This window comes from Eschscholzia californica, unplaced genomic scaffold (genome assembly GCF_041429995.1).
Source record: "Eschscholzia californica isolate CP2 unplaced genomic scaffold, dmEscCali1.0.p SCAF_4, whole genome shotgun sequence".
Lineage (NCBI taxonomy): Eukaryota > Viridiplantae > Streptophyta > Magnoliopsida > Ranunculales > Papaveraceae > Eschscholzia > Eschscholzia californica.
Window position 1 is genome coordinate 36,537,431 of NW_028238461.1, and position 22,605 is coordinate 36,560,035.

A 22,605-nucleotide genomic window follows, 5' to 3' on the forward strand; every position below is an offset into this window, starting at 1 on the left:
ATAGACAACAGATTTCTTTTGGGTTATTTCCCAAATGGCCCCCAACTTTGTGACCTGCTTCTTGCCTGGCCCCCTACTTTAGCAATAATTTCCGTATGGCCCCCTTTTTCCGTTATCTTTAACATTCCGTTACTCTCTGTCCTTTATCTCATTTTCTCTCTTTGCCACATCATTTGAGCACGCCACATCATCATCTTCACCGACAGGTCGCCGGCCGGCCAAATTTTCGGCTGGCGACCTTCAAAATTTTCTTTCTCTCTCTTCTCTGTCTCTCTAAAAAAACTATTTTAAAAAAAAAAAATTCTCTCCTCTCTCTCTCTAAACACTCCGGTGAACGGAAACCCTTCGCCGCAGTTCGATCTGTTCAAGAACAGACATTTCCCATGAATGTATAACCCATTTCTTTTCAGATTTGGGACACATAAGACATTTCCCAAGTCAAAAACATGTGTGGATGTCAGAAGGGTGGATGTACCTGTGCTGGCAATGGGTAGGAAATTACCACTGCCAACCATCACTGCTTCTGTCCCACTATATGGCTGAGGACCCTTCAAATTTTCTATAGAATGTGTCATGTGGCTGCTAGCTCCAGTGTCTGCTAGCCATGATGAGTCTTTTCCTTGTATAGGACTGACAATAGCATGACATTCTTCATTGTTTAGTTCTTGTTCCTTTTTTGTCATGATTGTAGTGTATCATTCCTGAAAGTTGTCTTCAACACATTCATTTCTCTCATACATTTCAGCATTATTGCATTCTAGTAATGTTTCTTCATCATAAAGATAAGTTTCAGTATTTGGATCCTCAACTACTTGATTCTCCTTTTGACTTTGTGATTCAATGTGATATCCAGCAGGGTTCATGGGTCTGTTTGGTTTAAACCTAAAAAAGCAAACTCCTGCTGAATGCCCCCATCTCTTGCATATACCACAAGGAACTGTGGTAAAGTCAAAATCTTCTGCCTTTTGATTCTTGGGTTGTGAATTGTTTACTGGCATATTGGAGTATGACCCTTCTTTCTTGGGAAGGGCTTGAGTTCTATAGTAAGTGGGTGATGGTCTTCCATTTCCTCTCTGATATAGCTTTTGAGTTGTTCTTTTTGTATAATATGCCTCTGCATCTTGTTCTTTGGTATGGAGCCACTGCTCATGCTGAATTAGCCTAGACTTGAGTTGTGCTAATGTCAGCTGTTCATTGTTAGCGCGAATTGCTATTATAAACTGATCATAGTCTGAGTCCAGACCTTATAAAGCCATCCTGACCAGCTCTGAGTCACTGACTCTATCATTTACTGACATCAAGGAATCTAATGTCTGTTTCAGCTCCCTCAGGTATTCTGCCACAGAATTGTTTCCTTTCTTGATATTTTGCAGTTTCTTTCTTAATTGATGTTTTCTTGATTCAAGACCCTCATTGTTGGTAATCTCAAGGTAATCCCAAATCTCTTTTGCAGTCTTTAATCCATATGTATCATAGTAAATGGATTTAGATAATGTGCTTTTGAGGTAAGACCTAACAAAACTCTCTTTTGATCTCCATGTTTGAAATTCTGGATTTACTTGTTCTGCTCCTTGAATGAATTTCAATTGTGATGGTTCTTCAATAGAACCAGTAACAAAACCTAGTAACTCATAAGTACTTAACATATTCTCTATTTGGTCTCTCCACATGAGATAATTGGTGTCATCTAATTTCTCAGTGATGAAATTTGTGACTGAAGAGATGGGTGGAAGAGTACCTGAGTTTGTATTTGCGGAAGCCATGAATGATGATGATGATTGCTGGTGTTAAGTCTGAAAAAATAGTAAGTGTTCTTGTTCTTTTCCTTTTCTTGAATCTTTCCTTTTAATCTTGATAATTCTTTCTTCAGATTTTGATATGATCCTTCTTTGTGTTAATCTTGATCTTCTTTTTTTGTACTTTTGATTTTGTGAGATGTTTATGTTAATTTTGGAGATTTCTTTTCGAGTTCCAAGAAGAGAAACCCTAATGATCTAACACAGACTCTGGTACCATGTAAGGTTTCTCAAATGAAACTTCAATTTTATTCAATCTTACTCTTGTCTTAGCATACACTTTATTAATACTAAGTACAATTAGAGAAAAGGAGGAGAAACAAAAATTAGGTATAAGAGTAACTAACTAATTTCAACTAACTAATTATGTTATTCATACAGGAACTGTTGGGAGGTGCCTATAGACACAAGTGTAGTGTAGTCAACCTTGACTTATTCAATGTTTGACTTTTTGAATACAATTAGTTGAAACCCTAATTGTTTAGCTTTATTCCTCTTTCCTCTATTGCTTCTTCTCTGCCGAGAAACCCTAGTCGAGTGTTCCTAACACATTTGATCTTTCCAAAGAAAGTGATTTGCTCATCTAATTTTTCTGATACGTGCTAGATATGTGAGAGATTGAAAAATTCGTATTTGTATTGAAACTCAGAGAAGATGATGATATTGATGAATCCATTCTCTATCAATTCAGAATGATAAGAAGATTATTCAATAGATTTGATTTATTTACGTCATTTCATTTCTTGATTTCCTTTCGTGGAGATGAAGATAAGTTTTAGATAGATCAAAAGAGAAAATGATATTTAGGTTTTGTACCTCTCTCTGCTACTCTGTGAAATTAGTCAATTCAAAGAAATGAAAATGAAAATTCAATTTATTAAACTTGATTAATTATTACAAGAGTTTATGTATTTTTGTACTTAATTTTAGTTGAGAAATTTGTTAGGATTTGACAAATTCTTACTTATCATAGTCTTGCGTTGATACAATTGAACAGTACCAAAAAATGGTTTATTTGGGACGGCGTAAAACCGTCTCAGATAAGTATTTGGGACGGTTCTGTGTGTTGTTACTACTGGCGTTGCAGATAGCTTTACAGACAAACCAAGGGACATTTTATTTGTCCAATTAGTTTTTTGGGACTAAAAGTGAGGTGAGGGTCTAGACATGGCCCATGGGCGTTGTTTCTGGAGGTAATTTCTAGAAAGGTCAAAATAATATTGAAAATGAGTAGAAAAACACAAAACATTTGAAAATTATTATTCAGGTCAAAAAGTGTGTAAATACTAAAATACCCTTTTTTGTCATTTTGTGTAACTAAATTCTTTTATTTTTCTTTAAATTTAAATCGATATAACTTTTGTTTGAGATGTCGGATTTCTATAAAACTTATATATTAAGAAATGATTTTTTATTAGCTTTCTAACAAGATCCACTTTCAATATTTTTTTTCAAAAAAAAAAATCAGAAAAAAACGGCGTTTTTCTCCTTTACGTTTTTCTGCAAACGTGTTTGCAACAATCTGTTAAGCAAACGTGTTTGCAAAAATCTGTTATGCAATCTGTTATGCAAACGTGTTTGCACACAAGTGTTTGCATAATGTAAACTGCAAACATGTGTTTGCATATTGTGAACTGTGTTTGTAAATTTTAGATTGCAAACATTATTTGCAAGCTTCGCAGGATATAATCTTGAGTTGCATATCTTGCAAACTCGATTTGCAAATCGATAATATAAACTAAGAGTGTGTGTATACAAAGTCTTGCGTTTGAAATTGATTTCATCATTCATCATATAACCCTAGTGTCAATACTGTTGGATACATCATCTAAATCTCTATCTTGAGAAGTGATAAGAACCATAAAAACTTGACCACTATCGGAAAACTCACATTGGTCTTTGATATAAAAGAAGCATTCGGCTTTTTCACCGATTCCTCATTTCTAGTTTGGTAAAACTCACTTTGATTTTTAAGTCTTCTTTTCATACTAATCATCGTCATCCTCAATAGGATTGTTAAAGGAGAATCATCAACGAGCTAACTAGTGGTGCACTTTCATATGGGTTAATGTTATAGTTGTGTTCGATCTTGGTGGTGGTGCTTCTAATGTTTCCATCCTTGGAATCTCATATGAAAAAAATTTCGAGGAAATTCAGTTCTTCTCCGCATCATCTTCAAGTAACCATCAGACACAAAAGATGTCTCTTAAAATTGACACCTTCTCTGGTAAGTGAAAAGCAATGAGGATGAATCTCCAAGCAACCATTATGTTTTTTGATCACCAACAAATATTACTAAATGCTTCATAACTTCTCTGTAACATTAGTTTAGACAAAACATATAGATCAAAGAACCAGATTTATTAGAAACATTTCAAATCCAATTGCCATACTTTATAGCAACCAATTGAGCACAAGCAGAAATGACACCTACCAGAATCTTTCATATTCTTGAACAATCTCAGAGCCTCTTTAGGTTTAGCAAAACCGGTTATCATAGTCGTCCATGCCATCTTACTCTTCTTAGGTAAAACCCAATAAACAACTAAACTGCCCCTTCCATATCTCATTTTTTTTTGGCATAAGCACAATGAAAGACGCCCAAGAAATCACAACTCTTTCAGACATTTCATCAAACATTTCGCGTCCAAATTTCACATATATATGTATCAACCTGTTACCAACATATAATCATATCTCTTTATCATCCTCTCTGGCACAAATGTACACCACAATAAATACAACGACAACAGATTCAAGTGACATCTTTCATTCAACAACAACATAAGGATGATATAATATTAATACTCCGACAACAAGTGTTGATGTGTTCCTCAACTTACAATAGTTGGTTGAATGGTATGAGGGCTAAACCTAACAGAACTTAACCAGTTTGTGTGAGAATAAGCATCTTGGGTTGTATACCTACATTAACAGAGAGTGTTCATACCTTGATTGATCGATCATGAATAGTAAATTGAAAGCAGTAATATCATAGCAATTGAAAAAGAAAAACGTTCAAAGTTGAAGAAGTAGTAGATTCGAAGAAGTAGATTTGAAGAAGAAGCGAAAAACCCCTCGAGATCTAGTGAGTTTCGTGAGAATGAAAATGTGTTTTTAATGGGTAAGAGTAAGAGTAAGTTTGGAATAATTTTTTTAGGAAATGACCTGATTGATAATTATATATATTAATTTTAACTTTGTTTATCATTAACCATAATATTTTGGTCACTTATAGTAAATAGAAAATGTTAGTTGCTTTTTTAGCTAATATGAAATCTTTTACTACCTAAATAGTCATTTTCCCTTGTTTCTGGGACACAGGCTTAACTTTTACAAATAATTTTGGTGCAAAATATTTGCGCCACAAACTCCTGCGTCCATGTATCTAATTAATTCATTATTTTTCCGAATATTACCATATTAGGGACTAACCCTTTCTTTTGTACTGTATAATATCAAGGCACTCTTTTTCTAACGGCACCTCTGTTCTTTTATCCTATATATTTTTAGTTTTCGTACTTCTTTCCCACTTTCTAAATCTCTAGTTATAATATTCATTCACACTTTTAAAACTTTGTCCAATGCGTAACTCAACTTGTATCTCTACAGTAAAGGTGTTCTAGTTAATGTTAGAGATCTGAAGAAGATACTATAATTCTAGGGTCTCCAGGAAATATTTTTAATTGTCTAACTCAACATTTTTAATGTTTTAACCGATAGAGATACTAATTCTGAAATCTTAAAAATAATTAATTAAATTTTCTACCAGATTAATCATGCCAAATAAGTGAATAAAATAGTTTTAAAGATCTGAATTGGAGACAAAGGATTTAGAGGATCTTCATTTTGCTACATAGGAGATCTTCATGTAGAGCAAGTGTTAATTAGTCATGAAGTCGTTAACTTTTAAGAAAACATCTTTATCATCGTTAAACTGCTTTCAGTTTTAAAAGATAAATATTCAACCTCTAATTCTGATTGTATCGTTCAAATGATTCTTAAATATAAATGAAAAGACATTAAGAGATTATATTGCAATGCTCTTAAGGCACAAGTTAGCCAATTCTTTGAATTCTATGAATTTTTTCATTTTTAAGAAAAATTCTCGTTACTTTCACATTTAACAAGTATATACTCAGTTTCTGTTACTGATGTACTGTTAAAATGTTGATATATTTAAATTTTTAAATGTAAACAAACTAGTGATAAAACAAACAAAAATTAGAAAAAAAAATTAAGAATATATTAGAATCTGTCAAATTATTAGAATTCCTAACATGGCTAAATTAAGTCAAACTAGATCATAACAATATCTAATGAAAGTTTTCTTATAAGTATGGATAAATAGTAACCTTATTCTATAAGTTTGAAGAGAGTGGTCTTTAATAGGAAACAATGGCTGGAAGTTTGGGATTGAAGGGTACCAACTTGTTTGTATTGGGGTTGATTGGACTTGTATATTTGGTTTTTGCACATTATGTTGTTGAAGGGGCGAGGGTTTTATCTGATGAAGAAGATTTAGAGCTTGAAAGACAATTGAGGATTTTAAATAAGCCTCGAATTAAAACTATTCAGGTATATTTACTTTTTTTCTCCCTCTTAAAGCGTTAACATAGATTAGTTAGTCAAATTATCAATTAACAATTCAATCTATTCAAATGGGTGAAAATTACTTGAGTTTTTATGCGTTACTTCATTTTAATTTCAGTTGGTCTAAGATTATGATAATGTGAATTTTAATTAAGATGAAAATGTATTTTGAATTTTAATTGCGCAGTGGTACTTAGAAAGAGTTTTTACTACTAATGTGAAGAGGGTATCTCCACTTAGAGCATCTCCAATGCAAAACTCAAAAAATCTCCATTCATCATGTGTCAAGTTTCAATTGAGATTCTCACTCATACGTGGCGTTAATAGAGATCTTCAATTTTTTTTTGTCTCTAATGTAAAACTGTAAACTTATCTTATTTACTTATGTGGCATAGTTATTTTCGTAAATAAATAATTAGTTATTTTAGAAAATATAGAAGACTTGATTTCTATTGGTTGAAAATCAAATATTGATGAGTTGGACAATTAGAGACATCTCAAGAGGACACTCTAGAAACAGAGTGTCCTCTTGAGGTATCTCTATTCCACTCTCGACACGTCATCTTAGAGATCCAAATAGAGTGTTGCATTGGAGATGATTTTTAAGAAAAAACTCCAAAAGTCCTACATGGCACTCGGAGTTTCTAAAATTGAGTGTTGCATTGGAGATGCTCTTAGATTACCTTCATGACTGATTAATAATTGAGTTTATCTTCTTTAATAATTAATAGTTTATAGTTACCCCTTAAAGAAACTTTTTTTCCTCAGCTATATGATAGGTTATGATTTATGTGACTAAAATACCTGGCCTTTATTAAGATTAGGGAAATAAACCTTAGACCCGCCCCATTTCCCTCCACCCTTTTCATCCATTTTATTCAACCTCTTCCTCGTTACAACTGACTTCTTTCTCAACCTCTTCCCGTACTTCAAAATTAAAATCGGATAAAGATAACCATACAATTCAAAGAAGTTCGTTATTAGGGACATTTTCCAACTCCCCGTTTAAGTTAAAAAGTAGTTTTCATCTAATAACTAAAGACTAAATTACACGAACACTAACTTTTTTTTTTCTTTTGTTTTGTTATATATCGTGTTAAAAGTCTGAATGGGGTGATACTTATGACTGTGTTGACATCTACAAACAACCCGCATTTGATCATCCTCTACTCAAGAATCACGAAATTCAGGTTCTTTCATATTTGTAACATTAGGTTTATTGATTATATCTTCAACTTAATATAATTAATATATATTGACATACAAATGAATTGTTTTTTAATTAATTTTTCTTATTAGATGAAACCTAATTTTATTCCTGAGACTGTTGGAGGTAAAGAAAGTAAAGTTCAACAACCAAGGGCTAGATCTACACGAAATGTATGTCCAAGTGGAACAGTTCCTATTCGAAGGACGCAGAAAGATGATCTAATAAGAGCTAAACCCTTAAAGCCAATGTCATTTCTAACTGCAGATGCTAGTGGTTCTGTTCAATATGTAAGTATGTTCGCAAATTAGACTTTTTTACACATTTTAAAGAAAATGTAACAACTTACGAAAACTACTTTTTCCGCTTTAAGTCTTTAACTGTAACGAATATAGCTGTTTTATGAGTTTCGACCGTTGAGGTTTTAGTAACTTTTATTTACCTTTGCAGCAAGCAGGTGTCCTATATCAGGTTATTGGAGAAGCATATTATGGGGCTACTGCAGAAATAAACACTTTTAATCCGGACAGAGTTCAGCCGGACCAATTTACTTCAGCAGAACTTTTTGTTGGAGCTGGTCCATTCAATGAGATGATGAATGGTATCTATGTCGGATGGACTGTAAGTGTATAACGAATACTGTGCTCATTCTATCATGCTTTTATGGCATATACAGAAAACATATGACACATAATAGTTGAAAGCTACCTATAAAGATTGACCACGAACCAAAGGGGAGTATTCGAGGTTGGGAGTGGGAGGGGTTATCACGCGGGGAAGATTTTATTTCACATCTGACCTCTATTGAAAGAAGGCAATGTCAAATAGTTTTATGGATCATACAACATTGATAAACTAAGAGGACAGAATAATTTCGTAGAGTCATAAACCTCCGTATGGTATATGACAACATTAAAAGACCCTCAAGGCCATGAAAACAAACCCGGGAGGCTATGATAAGAAACCCTAACGCATAAGGAACTACTTTTTTTATTTATTTAATGGCTTATTGCATATAAACGTATTAACTTTGATAACTTAGAATAAGTGCAGCCGTTGGCAATAGATTCCACGACCCATGCTAGTTAGTAGCAAAAACAAATGAAGATCGAGATATAACAAAATTAACCTATGCTAGACCAATAAGTGAAACAGAGTAATTTACAAAATTGAAGAACGAGTTATAGCAAAAAAACTAATTCACACCTTCTCATAATCAACTTCTTATTCAAAATCTATCGAGTCTTTTGCATCGCCAAGGTAAATTTTGGGGTTTCAATCTCAGCCATCTGCATCAAACAATTGAGGTCCAAAATTGGCCCTCTTTTGTGCCATCTAATTAATTGTTAGTAATTTAGAATTCATTTGTGAGAATAGTCCCATATGAGAGAAGGCTATTTAGAAACCAAGAATATAATGTCTAGGTTCTCTCCACTCATACCCAATTGGTTTTGAGTTGGATAACCACAGGCTTAACATCATTAAATATCTTGATATGGTTTTTTACCTTTGTTTAATTTTGACTATTTTTACAGGTAAACCCACATTTGTACGGGAACAACATAACTCGATCGTTTACTTACTGGACTGTAAGCTAATGAATCAAATTTTATTATTTTGTTAAGATTAATATTTTGTTAACATTAATGTTGTACAAATGCAGGGTGGTAATGGTATAGGGTGCTACAATACCATGTGCCCTGGTTTTGTTCAAGTAGACAAAGTCTTCACTCCTGATTATCCTATTGATAAAGTCTCAATTTATGAAGGGGTTCAATATCCCATACGTGACAAGATCTTGCAGGTAACTCTGAAGTTTTATTTGGGGGAAGATGTTGTTAGGAAAATCCCTCATGGGTTGTGGAAGCGTAAGGGAGTGTGTTATTAAGTGTGAGAGAAGTCGTACCTCTTGAGCTAGCTTTTGGGTTGAGAGAAGCCCGAAACTTCACATACCACTTTTAGTAGTATCGCAGTCTAGCCTATCATTTACACTCTTTTTTACCTAAAAAGGGTATTATTCTATTACAAATATATTTTGTGCTTATATCAAGTAATTTCTACATCTACTTACATTTTAGTTTTACCTAAACACCAATAAGATTGTTATATTTTTTTCTGTAAGTTACTAATAACCGATAATTTATACAACCTACTACCGCATAAATGATCAGGATCGACAAACGGGGAATTGGTGGCTAATATACGACAACAAAATAAGCGTAGGATATTGGCCAAATACCTTATTTCCATTATTTGGAGCGGGAGCTCAATATATATATTGGGGAGGTCAGGTGGGGAACCATGGAGATCAAGTAACTCCAAGAATGGGAAATGGTAGGTTTCCAGATGGTGATTTTACTCATGCAACTTACATTGCCAAAATGCAATACATAGATGGGTCTAATAATATCGTGGATCCGAACGGAAATGAAATGAAAAAAATATTAGGATGCGGTGATTGGGTTTACCGAGTAAGATACTATGGATATAAAGATGATGAATATAGACATGCTCTTCAATTTGGAGGACCTGGTGGTAAATGTGCTTAAATATCCTTGTCTTTTATAAACAAGAAAAATGGTTAATAATAAAATTATACTTGAACGCAATGTTGTTCTGTTATATGAATTTAATTTTAGTTGTTTATTTTTGTTTCCATGGGATGCTCTAAGTTTACATTTTATCTATTTTATTGGAACATAAAAAAACAGAATCTCTGTTTGTTTTCTAAGATAGAATAACTCTTCTCGGACTTATCCAAAGAGATAAACGAAAGTTCTAACTAAACAATGATATTTTTCTTTTGATTTAACCGAGATAAGTATAAAGTCAGGCGAGAACGAAATTTCTTTCCTTGAGACATTTTATGCCCGTATCACAATTCCAATAGTTGCGGGTACGTCTCCTAAGATTCAACGTCTTCCTTGTAGGGTTGTGATAGTAGTTTATAGTCGAAAGTGATGATACATAAAATGGTCAACCGTTGACTTCAAGAAGTCAAGAATAGCCCAGAAGCTCAACGGGTCAACCCGTCTCAAGGAAACAGGTCTGCTAGGCCCGAAAAGATTCGCCACCTAAGTCCAACTGAGAAGTGGGAGGTCGGCAAGATCGGGTAAGGAGCTCCAGTCTTGTTTCGCCTAAAGCACAATCAGGTCTGTCCTGGGATTCTCAAGAAGTATAGGGGGGTCCAAGTCAGCAAGGCTGATGCCTTACACCCTAAACTGGGAAGGCAGAAGCGCGCCGCACGCTTACCAACTTAATCTCCAATTTTCCTGAAGATCTCAGTCGGCTAAAGATCTTAAGTGTTTAGTTAACTTGGACTTCAAGAGTCTTAAAGGGAGAAACATCTCCTACAAGATATATCAACCCGGCAAGATATCTACGAAGTATCTTTGAAACGGGGAATTTTTAATTATCCTAGATACGAGACAAACGAAAAAGAAAACCCTAACTACGAACAGTATTAAAAAATCCTAACTCCTTCAAGAGTCTTAAAGGAGGAAACATCTCCTAAAAGCTCTATCAACTCGGCAGGATGTTTGCGAAGTATTTATGAAACGGGAAACCTCCAATTATCCTAGATACGAGATAAACTAGAAGGGAAACCCTAACTACGAAGAGTAGTCGAAATCCCGAACAATGCATTACAACCGCCTCATCTACACCGTCTATCACAGTCGTTGTTAATCAGCCTATAAAAGGGCATCAAATCACCTTCACTAAGGTAAGCTAAATAGGCTCAATACATTCCAAAATGATCACTCAATACTCACCTTTAACTGCAAAGAGCAATATGACTGTCTTGAGCGTCAGAGAGGTTTCCGAATCCTTTGTAGGATTCCCCCAGATTTTTGGAGCAAGGAGTGGGAATCAAATGAAGGAATATCGTTCATCCAGACAGAGTATCGTTCAAATCGGATAATCCATAATAAAGGTCTTAATTTCCTGACTGATAACCGAAGGTGACATTTTTCGACATCTGCAATTGGCGCTAGAAGGAGGGCTAAACTCCAGCAATATCATCACTTTGGTAACCCGATCTTTTACACTGTTTTTTTCAGAACTACCTTTATTGTTCCTTAATAACAATGTATTCACAAGAATGTACTCCCAACGAGTGCGAGACCAGGCTTTCTACTCTAGAGGAGCTGATGGCAGAGATAGAGCAACTCAAAGCCGATAAGCTCCCTGGTGACGAGGAAGCGCGGAGCCTTCGGAAAACCTCCGCAAAGCTAAGGAAGATGCAGAGTCAGCTCGGAAGGAACGAGTAGCTGGGGAAAATATGAAGAAAGTGAAGAGTCTCTCCCGCAAGCTTTTCTCCACTCCAACCAGCGCCTTTATGACACGAAGAGGTCCAGATCGAACAGAGGCTCTGCAGCAACTATACATGAAAAGAAAACTAGACCAGGCGGGGTTAACGGACCAGCGTCGGCCATACCTCCATGCTTATGTCGAAAAACGATCCTTTGGTTATCAATCAGAGAATGAAGACTTGATGTATGACATCGTCTGTTATGGTGGATATTCTATCTAGATCATCGATACTCCTTCCTTTGGTTCATGCTCCTTGCTCCGAGAAACCTGGGGGGAAATCTGCAAAGGGTTCAGAAACCTCTCTGGCGCTCAAGACAGTCAGATTGCTCTTTGCAGTTAAAAGATTGAGTATTAAGCGTCCTTGAGGAACAAATTGAGTGTATTTAACTTACTCCGCTTACCATGGTGAAGGCGATGAGGTGCCCTTTTATAGGACGATTTGGACCGACTATGATAGACGGTGTAGATGAGGCGGTTGTGATCCACCGTTAAGGATTAAGACTACTGTTCGTAGTTAGTGTTTCCCTTTTGGTTTACCTCATATCGAGGATAACTAGAAGTTCCTAGTTTCTAAGATACTTCATAGATATCCTACCGAGTTGATAGATCATCTGGAAGATGTTTCCTCCTTTGAGACTCTTGAAGCCCAAGTTACAAAGTTAAGATCTTTAGCCGACTGAAACCTTTAGAAAGATCCGGGATTAAGTCGGTAAGTGTGTGGTGCGCTTCTACCTTCCCAGTTTAGGGCGTAAGGTGTCGGTCTTGCTTACGTAAACCACCCTACACTTCTTGGGAACCCCAGGGAAGACCTCGTTGTGTTTTAGGCAGAACAGGGAGCTTCTTAGGTAATCTTGCCGACCTCCTAGTTATGGGGCCTAGCAGTCATGCTACCTTGAGACGGGTTCACCTGTTGGGATTTTTGTGTATTCTTGACTTCTTGACGCCAGTCAACGGTTGGCCATTTTATGTATCATCATGAGTCCCACCACTCCTTAGTCGAAAGTAGAGAAACTAAGGAGTAGAAGTACTCTAAAGTTTTCGCATCATAAATAACTTAAGTAAATATATATTTGAAGTTTCAAATATACCTTGACCAAGGTTGTTCGTAAAGCTCGGTCGTTCTTTGCATATCCAATTTCTGGAGCTCCGTGCTCCGCGGCTGATTTAAGCTTGAGCTGACCTCCATATGGTTGGCCTTCGTGTTCCGGGGTTGATTCCAGCTTGAGCTTTTACTTGTCGCGGTTGTTTTGTTGAAGCAGGCTTTGCTTGTGAGGTAAGAATGGTTTATCCACCTATCGATTTATGCGTAATACGTTTCGAATTCGTGCCCTGGGAAATAAATTTCCGCTTTTTCTCTTAATTCTGTGAAATCACAGATTTGAGATATATAAGCCTCATGAGTGACGGGTACAAAAGTGATGGGATAAAGATCATAAACAACTGGACCTTCATTTGAAATCTTATAAGACCAGATATCCAAAATTTTGTAACCCTAATTAGTAAATTTTGGAGATTGAGAGGAAGCTTATCTTTATGTTATGAACAACTAACACATTTTTCAGATTAAATATGTGAGTTTCAGTGATAATTTTTATGTACTTGTACTCACTATTGGAATGGAAGAACAATAACCCCTATATTACTGAAGAAGAACTTGAATAACTTTGATCTTGAATCGTGGTGGAGTGATTAGTCATATGACTATTTGCACCAATATCTGCAAGATCAATTTTGGAATCTGAATGGTTTCATGCTTAACTTAGATTCTCCTAATGCGACAGAAACCATATGAGCTTATTCAAGATTATACATTTCTTAAGGAAAGCCATACTGAGCTTTATATGTATCTTCAGCAGTTAAATTTTCTTCTTTATGAGATTCAGAAGAGTCTCTTTCTTCATAAAGATGATCTTTCTTGATTGTTATTTCTTTTGTTAGAGTTGTAGTTGCTATTATTTGTAGTATTATTGTTATAGGATTTGTTAGATTCATCAAGGGAATACCTGAATTGACATATGCCATAATGTATGCTTGTAAAATCAAACTCTATTGCCTTTCACCAGATTGCATCTGTCCATTTTCACTATTATTATGAAGTTATGAAGTTGAGTTAACAGAGAGAGATAGTGAAAGAGAGAAGTCGAGATTGAGAGAGGTAGAGATGAATGAGAATAAGTATTCTCTGTGTATTCAAATAAGTATTAGGTACATGAGTATATATAGGTTTGCTAATAAGATAAATAACAACAAAGATTACATGAAATCATATCTAGGAGAATCTAAACTATCATTTGACCAAGTCTATCGATGATGTGTTGCTCGGTTGTGGATCATCCGTGGGTATGAGACGCGGGTCAGGTCGTGATCCATGCTTGATCCGTGATACTCCCCCTCAAGTTGGAGCAGGAGGAGAAAAAATGCCCAACTTGCTAAGAATTCGTTGAAAAGCGTCAGCTCCTAATGGCTTCGTAAATATGTCGGCAAGCTGTTGTGTGGTTGGTGTGAAGCGAGGAGCAATTAGTTTGGACTTTATCTTTTCACGAACCAGATGACAATCGATCTCGATGTGTTTTGTTCGTTCATGAAAAACTGGATTTTCAGCAATATGTAAAGCAGCTCGATTGTCACAATATACGGACATGGGAGTGGAGTGGTTAATTCCAAGATCTTTGAGAAGGTATTTGAGCCATTGAAGCTCACAGGTGAGTGAAGCCAAGGCTCGATATTCAGCTTCAGCTGAAGATCTGGCAATCGTAGATTGTTTCTTAGATTTCCAGGATAGAGGACTTGATCCTAACATTGTTATGTAACCAGTTGTGGATCGACGTGAAGAAGGGCATCCAGCCCAATCAGAGTCACTGTAGCCGGAAATGTGGAGTGGACTAGAAGAAGACAAAAAAACTCCATTACCAATGGAGCCTTTGAGATATCGAAGTACTCGATGAGCAGCATCGAGATGTGTTGATCGAGGAGATTGCATGAACTGACTGAGATTGTTAACAGCGTATGTAATGTCAGGTCTAGTGACCGTAAGATAGATGAGACGACCGATTAGGCGACGAAAAATGGACGGATCAGGAAGAAGAGTTCCATCCTCATTATTAAGGCGCAATTTTTGTTCCATCGGAAACGAAGAAGGACGAGAAGCCGTGAGGCCAGAATCTTCAAGAATGTCTAAGGTGTAGCGTCGTTGACATAGAAAGATTCCATTAGAAGAGCGAGACACCTCGATTCCAAGAAAATATTGGAGTCGGCCAAGGTGTTTGAGAGAAAACGTTGTATCAAGGAATTGTTTTAACTTTGAGATGGCAGTATCGTTCGTGCCAGTGATGATTATGTCATCGACATAAACCAGGACATAGATAGAAAGGGAATCTTTATGGTAGGAAAATAGAGAATAGTCTGAAAATGACTGAACAAAACCTCGAGATATTAAGACAGAAGAGAATTTGGAGAACCATTGACGAGAGGCTTGTTTGAGACCGTAGATAGATTTGTGAAGTTTACAAACTCGAGTCTCCCCCTTAGTGAAAATTCCAGGTGGTGGTTTCATATACACCTCTTCATCAAGGTCCCCTTGAAGGAAAGCGTTATTCACATCGAGTTGATGGAGAGACCATCCTTTAATAGCAGCAATAGAAAGAAGCATGCGAACTGTAACTAGTTTGGCAACCGGAGCAAAAGTGTCAGTATAATCCAAACCTTGAATTTGAGTGTAGCCTTTGGCTACTAAACGGGCTTTATATCGCTCAATTGAACCGTCAGATCGATGTTTAATCTTGTAAACCCATTTACAACCAATGGGATGTTTGCCTGGAGGTGAATCAACTAGAGACCAAGTATGATTTGATTCTAGCGCGGAAATTTCTTTAGTCATGGCATCTTTCCAATGAGAAGAAGTGACGGCCTCATTATAATTTCGAGGTTCGACATTAGATAAAACCGAGGCCAAAAAGATGCGATGTGAAGGCGAAAAAGAGTCGAAAGAGATGTAATTGGTGAGAGGATAAGAAATGTTTTTATCAAGTGAAAGAGTGGACTGTTGTAAAGCCGAACATATATAATCACCCAAATGTGTCGGTGGGCGATGTGGTCGTTGAGAACGACGAACAGGAGGAGGTGAGGTAGTGGCGTCAATGGGAGAACTCAATAAGTCCCCTGTGGGTGCCGACAGAGAAGGTTCAGAAGTGGGTTGAACAGATTCTAAAGGAGAAAGAACAGGTGTGTCTATAACGTTGGGAGTGCCTCGATCCGTGTCTTGATAGGCGGAAGGGGAGGCCAGATGAGAGGTGCCTGTAGAGGAACGGACAGGAGTGTTAAAGAATTCTGTTCGTGGCATAGTAAATGAGCCATTATCAGGAATAGTGATAAATGGTGAAGGAGTGGAAGGAGTCATGGAAGGTTTAGTGTTGATATGCATTGGAATCGTGGATTCATGAAAAACAACATCACGTGAGACAACAATTTTCTTTGTGTGAAGACAAAAAATTTTATATCCTTTCTGGCCGTGAGGATATCCTATAAATATACCCGGAATGGCTCTAGGATCAAGTTTAGTTTTTGGATGTGGATTGCGAGCAAAACACAAACAACCAAAAACTCGGAAATGAGAAAAGGAAGGAGGCGAACCAAGAAGCTTCTCATGGGGAGATTTTCCATCCAACAATGGAGTTGGTAATTTATTGATAATATAAACGGCGGTGAGAACGCACTCACCCCAAAACGAAAATGGGAGATTCGCTTGAAGTCGAAGAGAACGAGCAACCTCCAAAATATGGCGGTGTTTTCTCTCTGCTACCCCATTTTGTTGTGGGGTGTATGGACAAGATCGTTGGTGAATAATACCGTTGTCTTTTAACCAAGTTTGAACATCATGGTTCATAAATTCGGAACCATTGTCCGAACGAAAAGTTTGTAATTGTGGAAAAAGGATATCACCTTTTCCGGATTGTAATGTAGATAAGTTAGTACGAAATTGTGTTTTAACATAATTATAAAAATTTGATAAGAAAGTTTTAGTGTCTGATTTGCAACTAAGTAAAAAGACCCATGTACATCGAGAGTAGTCATCGACTAGGGTTAAGAAATATCTACAACCGGAAGTAGATAGGGTAGAGAAGGGACCCCATATATCCGCGTGAAGTAATTCGAAAGGTCGAGAAGTAGACGACGTACTAATAGGAAATTTTAAACGCGTTTGTTTAGATAACGGACAAACTTCGCACGATGTTTTATTAATAGAATCAAAAGAAATACATGGAAATTGACTAGCTAAAAACTTCAAACGGGAAATACTTGGATGACCTAATCGAAAATGCCATAAATCGGAAATTAAATTACATCTAGAACAAATGGAAAGAAAAATTCTAGGATCCGTGCGAAGGAAATATAAGTCTTCGTTAAGGTCACCATGTCCAATCTTCTTTCCCGTCGCTCGGTCCTGAAAGACACACGAAGAAGAATTGAATGAGATATCACAATTAAGGGATTTAGAAGTTTGAGAGACGGATAATAAATGAAATTTGAAAGACGGGATATGGAGAACTTCTTGTAAATAAAGAGAGTCAGAAAAAATAATCGATCCAATATGTAAAACTCGAACTCTTGAGTCGTCCGGTAATCGTACAAAGTAATTGGGAGGTGCTGGAAAATAATTAGTGAACAACGAAAGTGAAGAACAAATATTTTTAGAGGCGCCTGAATCAATGATCCAGGGGGTGCCTGCAGAAAACGTACCTGTTAGGTTGACTGTTGGTTCTGCCGAGGAAGGGTTGGGAGATTGAACAGAGGTGCCTCCAGAAACCGAAGAAGCTGCTGGGCGTTGCTGGGCCAGGTAATTGCAAATGTTTGTGTACTGTTCAGGAGTCATTGACGTTGCTAAGGGCGCCACAGAAGATGATGGTTGAACCGAGGCAGTCAATGGGGCACTTGGACGACGAGCCGGGTAACCATGGAGCTTGAAACATGTTGATTGGAGATGACCATGGGAACGACAATAGTCACAAAAAGGCCTAGGCCGCTTGGGTCGTGGATTCTCTGTTCGGTCATATTTGTCAGACCGAGAAGAATGGTTGGAACCCGAACGAGAAATGGCTAGAACAGCAGCTTCGGGACCTATTGGTGAGTCAGCCATGAGGTTCTGCTGAACCTCTTCTTGCTTTACCAAGCTATGAATCCGAAGAATAGACGGAAGCGGGTCCATTAGTAAAATCTGGCTACGAATAGCCGAGTACCGATCGTGGAGGCCTTGAAGGAACTCCATTGCACGATCTTGGTTATAACGATCTAAAACGGACTTACCATGGCCGCAAATACATGGTTCAATTGAAGTGAGGGATTGGAGCTCATCCTGAATAGATTTGAGACGAGTAAAGTAGGCGGAAACATCCAAGCCCTCTTGTTTCAACAAGGATATGGCTCGTGATAGGCCTAAAAATAGGTCTATTCCCGCAAGTATACGGGGTCAAGTTATAGTATTGAAAATAAGATCGAGTATCATCCCAAGAGATAGGTAGGTAACTTCAGATATTGAATGCGGGTTTAACCCAATACTCAAAATGTCAATAGCTAACTTAGACTAACACACACACACCCCACTCATAAAATTGATTTGATTTGCAAGAAATAAGAAAACAAAAAAAACTAACTAAACTATCTAAGTGAAACGGGCGAGAGAGATTCGAGAGAAGAGTCGGAGGAACAAGAGTCGGGAGACGGCAAGAGTTGATTCGGGCAAAAGTTAAGTGAGACGGATACTTCGATCCACAAGATTGACAATGACAAATACTATGTATTTATTCGCATGAAAATGTAATTAACTTCACCCACATTGACAATCCTAGGTGTCATATATAACTCGAAATCTAACATAATGAACTATTTAGATTTCGGAAGATATTCTTTAATAACACAATTCAAAATCAAGAATGTATGATTGACTATCATATAAAACTAATTTCCTACACTATCATTCAAGATCTAAAAGGCATATCTCATCTAATAATTCAATAAAAGCATGAAATATCTAATTATAATACATGAATGACAATAAGGTTATAAAATCAACATGAAATGACAATCAATAGGCATCGACTATCAAACTTACACACACTATCTAATGGATTGAGAATGAACAAGTATGACACTAATAAGCATAATATGTCCAATTAAGTGTAATCGATCAAACGTCACTAAGTATCGATTATCAACTAAGTACACATTATCGAACTTCATGTCAATTAGACGATTAAGATCGAGGCTTCTAGTTTATAAAACTAGACGAAGACAATTAAACTCACATGTAAACAAATAATAAGCCAATCATCACATTCAAATCATGCTTCAAGATCAGTATCCGAATACGAGAGTTCATGTATCGAAATCCGGGAATCCATAATGAGAAATCTACAACTATGTATTGTCCGATTTAATGTGTCAAATACAAGCGATGTTCGACTCTTAAGGTGATGTCTATAAGTACTACGTATATCCGGAAATTATACTTAGTCAAATAAACGTCCTAAATCGGTTAATCCCGAGTCGTCGAAATCGTCTTCTAGTCGCCTAACTATGTGAAATGCATGACAAGACACATGAAATTATGATCAAAACGATAATCGAATCAAATGAACATCAACTCATAATCAAAACATCAAATCATATTAAACATAATCACGAATTCATCACATTTCATCTCACATATTCGACACACTTGATTTAGCTAAACATGGTGAATAAGTAATAAATGAAAAGAAGATGATGAGAAATCCCCCTTTTTCGATGTGGTTCGAGGCTAGGTTCGTCGAGAAAAATGAGTCTCTAAGTGTAGTCGATCTCCCCGTAGCGATTTTCTGGATTTCCCTTTAATAGTGCACTTTGGGTGTCCCCGAGCAAAAATCAGATTTCCCCATAGCGACCACCATCATCTTCTCCATTTTTCACCCAAACTCCATTAAAGCTTCATCAAGCTTTCTCTCTCTAAAGATTTCTTACCCAAAATCAAAATCAAACACATAGGAAGCTAGCCAAGGATGGGGGGAACAAAAGCCCTAAGGTTTTAGACCAAAATAATGACCGGAAAACTCTTGAAAATCCGGCAAGAATATGTCTAAATCCGGCCAAACAAGATCCGGCCGAGCCAAGATGTGGCTGTCCCTAGGTGTCCCGAGCAAGATGTATGCAGCCCGAGCTCGGAACTCTGCCCGAGCTGCTGTTGCAGCAGCTCCCCGAGTGCTGTCCCGGCCGGAGCTTGCACCAGCCCGAGCTAGGAAGCTGCTGTCTGGTTGCCATCCCGATCGTGTGGACGCGTCCCCTTGCTGCCGTCCGGTGTTGGTAGATGAAGCAACAGCCCGAGCTGCTCCCATGGAGCTCGGGCTGTTGTTGTCCCACGTCTCGAGCTCGTGCCGGCCAAAACTAGGCCGGCCTTAGTGCTGGCCGGCCTAGCTTGGCCGGCCCCCTTCTTCCTTCTCTCTTTTTCTCTCTCTCTATCAAGCTTCCAAATCTAAGCACAAAAAACCCTAGAACCCCTTTCTCCCTCCCTTCCTTGGTATTGTTAGAATGAAGAAGAAGATGAATAGTGTCTTGACCCTCCCTTTTTACTCAAACCCTAAAAGCTTAGTCAAGACTTGACTTTGACTCAAACTTGAGTCCATAAAGAGGGTGCCTCCAAAATCTCTTCCTTCTTTCATCTTCTTTGGGCTTGGGTTTTATTCCTTCATATCTAGGCTCTTGGGTTTTAGACTTGGGCTTTAATCTTCACTTGGAAATCAAGAGGGTGCCTTCTAGAATTATAACCAAAGGAGGGTGCCTTCATAGAATCCTTGTTTTAAGACCGAACCTCGACTTCTTTCTTTCACAACTTCCCCGTCCGAACTCGGAATTGACTTCCGTTTTCACCACTGGGCTCGTCTTTGACTCCTCTTCTCATATGATCTGCTTGAAGTCTTTTTCTCTCATTTTGGGCACATGAAATGATAGTGATAATTCGCCCCCTTTATTCTGAATTCCATGTTTAGCTCCAAATATGGTACCTAAACAAGAAAAACACATAAAATATTATTGATAACACTCGAAAATGACTAATTAGTCTAAGTTAGGCTCTCCAAATGTGACATTTTCGTGTCACATCAGCTCGCTTCAATTGAAAAATCTTGGGAGCGTTAGTTTGATAAAAACGCTCATGAAGGTTTTTCCAAATAGCAGCAACACTTTAGTCATATAATATGGATTGACGAATATCCGGATCAACCGAGTTAAGTAACCAACTCGTTACAAGATCGTTACAACGATCCCAAGAGTGTAACTCAAACGGGTCGGTTGGTCGAGGAATGGAACCATCAACGAAAGCAAACTTATCTTTGGCTCTAAGAGCCATTTTCATTGCACGAGACCATGCGGGATAGTTGTCACCTGATAAGAGAGGTGTGATGAGGATCGTGGTTGGAGAGTCGGAATGGTGGACGTCAAACAATGGAGATGATTGAGAACCAATAGCAGGGTTATAACCCGAGAGGTCAGTTGAAGAAGCCATTAAAAAAAATTCAAATATGCTCTAATACCATATGAAGTTGAGTTAACAGAGAGAAATAGTGAAAGAGAGAAGTCGAGATTGAGAGAGGTAGAGATGAATGAGAATAAGTATTCTCTGTGTATTCAAATAAGTATTAGGTACATGAGTATATATAGGTTTGCTAATAAGATAAATAACAACAATGATTACATGAAATCATATCTAGGAGAATCTAAACTATCATTTGACCAAGTCTATCGATGATGTGTTGCTCGGTTGTGGATCATCCGTGGGTATGAGACGCGGGTCAGGTCATGATCCATGCTTGATCCGTGATAGTTATGATTTGTTCTATGCTACTTATTTGAGTTATACTCTTCATGATTTGAGAAATTCCTTTGTTGTTGTGATTGATAGTTTCTATTCTGTCTCTAGTTCTATTTTGTTATGATGAATTTCTGGTTCTCAACTTTGGAAAGGTAATTTTTTATTCTCTTTAAAGAGTTGAAACTGCAAATGGTATTTATCCCTTTCCTAGACCTTTCAAAGCTATTCGACATAATTCCATTTCAGGAATGTTGTCACTAACAGCAATAAGAGCATCTGATAATGCTTTGATCTTTCTCAAACAATCACTCGCAGTTAAATCACCTTTCTTAGTATTTTGAAGTTGCTCTTAAAACGAAGAGATTTTAACTTCATACTCTTATACATACATTTAAGGAGTTTCAAGATTTCTCTAGGTATAATAAGTCCTAGTACATCTAAAGAGATTGATCGAGTAAATGTATATTTCATGCAAGATTTAACAAAACTGTCTGCTTTCTCCTAATAACATAAGCAGGATTTGGAATTTTTGTTCCTTCTTCAGTGATGAACTTATTTTGGTGAGTGAATAGATCCATCTACATATCCTAAAAGATCAATGGTCTGGAATATAGTTTCTATTTGATCTTTCTAAAGAATGTAATTTGGCCCATCTAGTTTTCCTGATACGTACTAGATATGTGAGAGATTGAAATGTTCGTATTAGAATTGAAACTCGGAGAAGATGATAATATTGATGAATCCATTCTTTATCAATTCAGAACGATAAGAAGATGATTTAGAAGGTTTGATTTATTTACGTCATTTTATTTCCCGATTTCATTTCGTGAAGATGAGGATGAGTTTTAGATTGATCGAAA

General features: G+C 37.0%; 4 protein-coding genes across 4 annotated transcripts; 2 read left to right on the plus strand and 2 right to left on the minus strand.

Moving 5' to 3' along the window:
- Nucleotides 1–695: 695 nt before the first annotated feature.
- Nucleotides 696–1,763, minus strand: LOC147544397 (uncharacterized). The gene is made up of 2 exons (XM_086635692.1): nt 1,263–1,763; nt 696–1,187 (listed from the first exon to the last, which is right to left on the minus strand). Exons 1-2 carry the CDS (start codon nt 1,761–1,763, stop codon nt 696–698), a joined length of 993 nt encoding a protein of 330 aa, XP_086491818.1.
- A 4,431-nt stretch (nt 1,764–6,194) lies between these two features.
- Nucleotides 6,195–9,194, plus strand: LOC147544398 (protein neprosin-like). Its single transcript, XM_086635693.1, has 5 exons — nt 6,195–6,374; nt 7,493–7,579; nt 7,689–7,886; nt 8,047–8,217; nt 9,132–9,194. The coding sequence occupies exons 1-5, from the start codon at nt 6,195–6,197 to the stop codon at nt 9,192–9,194; spliced, it is 699 nt and encodes a 232-aa protein (XP_086491819.1).
- Nucleotides 9,195–9,253: 59 nt separating this feature from the next.
- LOC147544399 (protein neprosin-like) lies at nt 9,254–10,145 on the plus strand. The gene is made up of 2 exons (XM_086635694.1): nt 9,254–9,400; nt 9,768–10,145. The coding sequence occupies exons 1-2, from the start codon at nt 9,254–9,256 to the stop codon at nt 10,143–10,145; spliced, it is 525 nt and encodes a 174-aa protein (XP_086491820.1).
- Nucleotides 10,146–17,106: 6,961 nt separating this feature from the next.
- Nucleotides 17,107–21,757, minus strand: LOC147544400 (uncharacterized). The gene is made up of 3 exons (XM_086638364.1): nt 21,035–21,757; nt 17,647–18,327; nt 17,107–17,350 (listed from the first exon to the last, which is right to left on the minus strand). Exons 2-3 carry the CDS (start codon nt 18,170–18,172, stop codon nt 17,316–17,318), a joined length of 561 nt encoding a protein of 186 aa, XP_086494490.1. The 5' UTR covers nt 18,173–18,327; nt 21,035–21,757; the 3' UTR covers nt 17,107–17,315.
- Nucleotides 21,758–22,605: the final 848 nt, after the last annotated feature.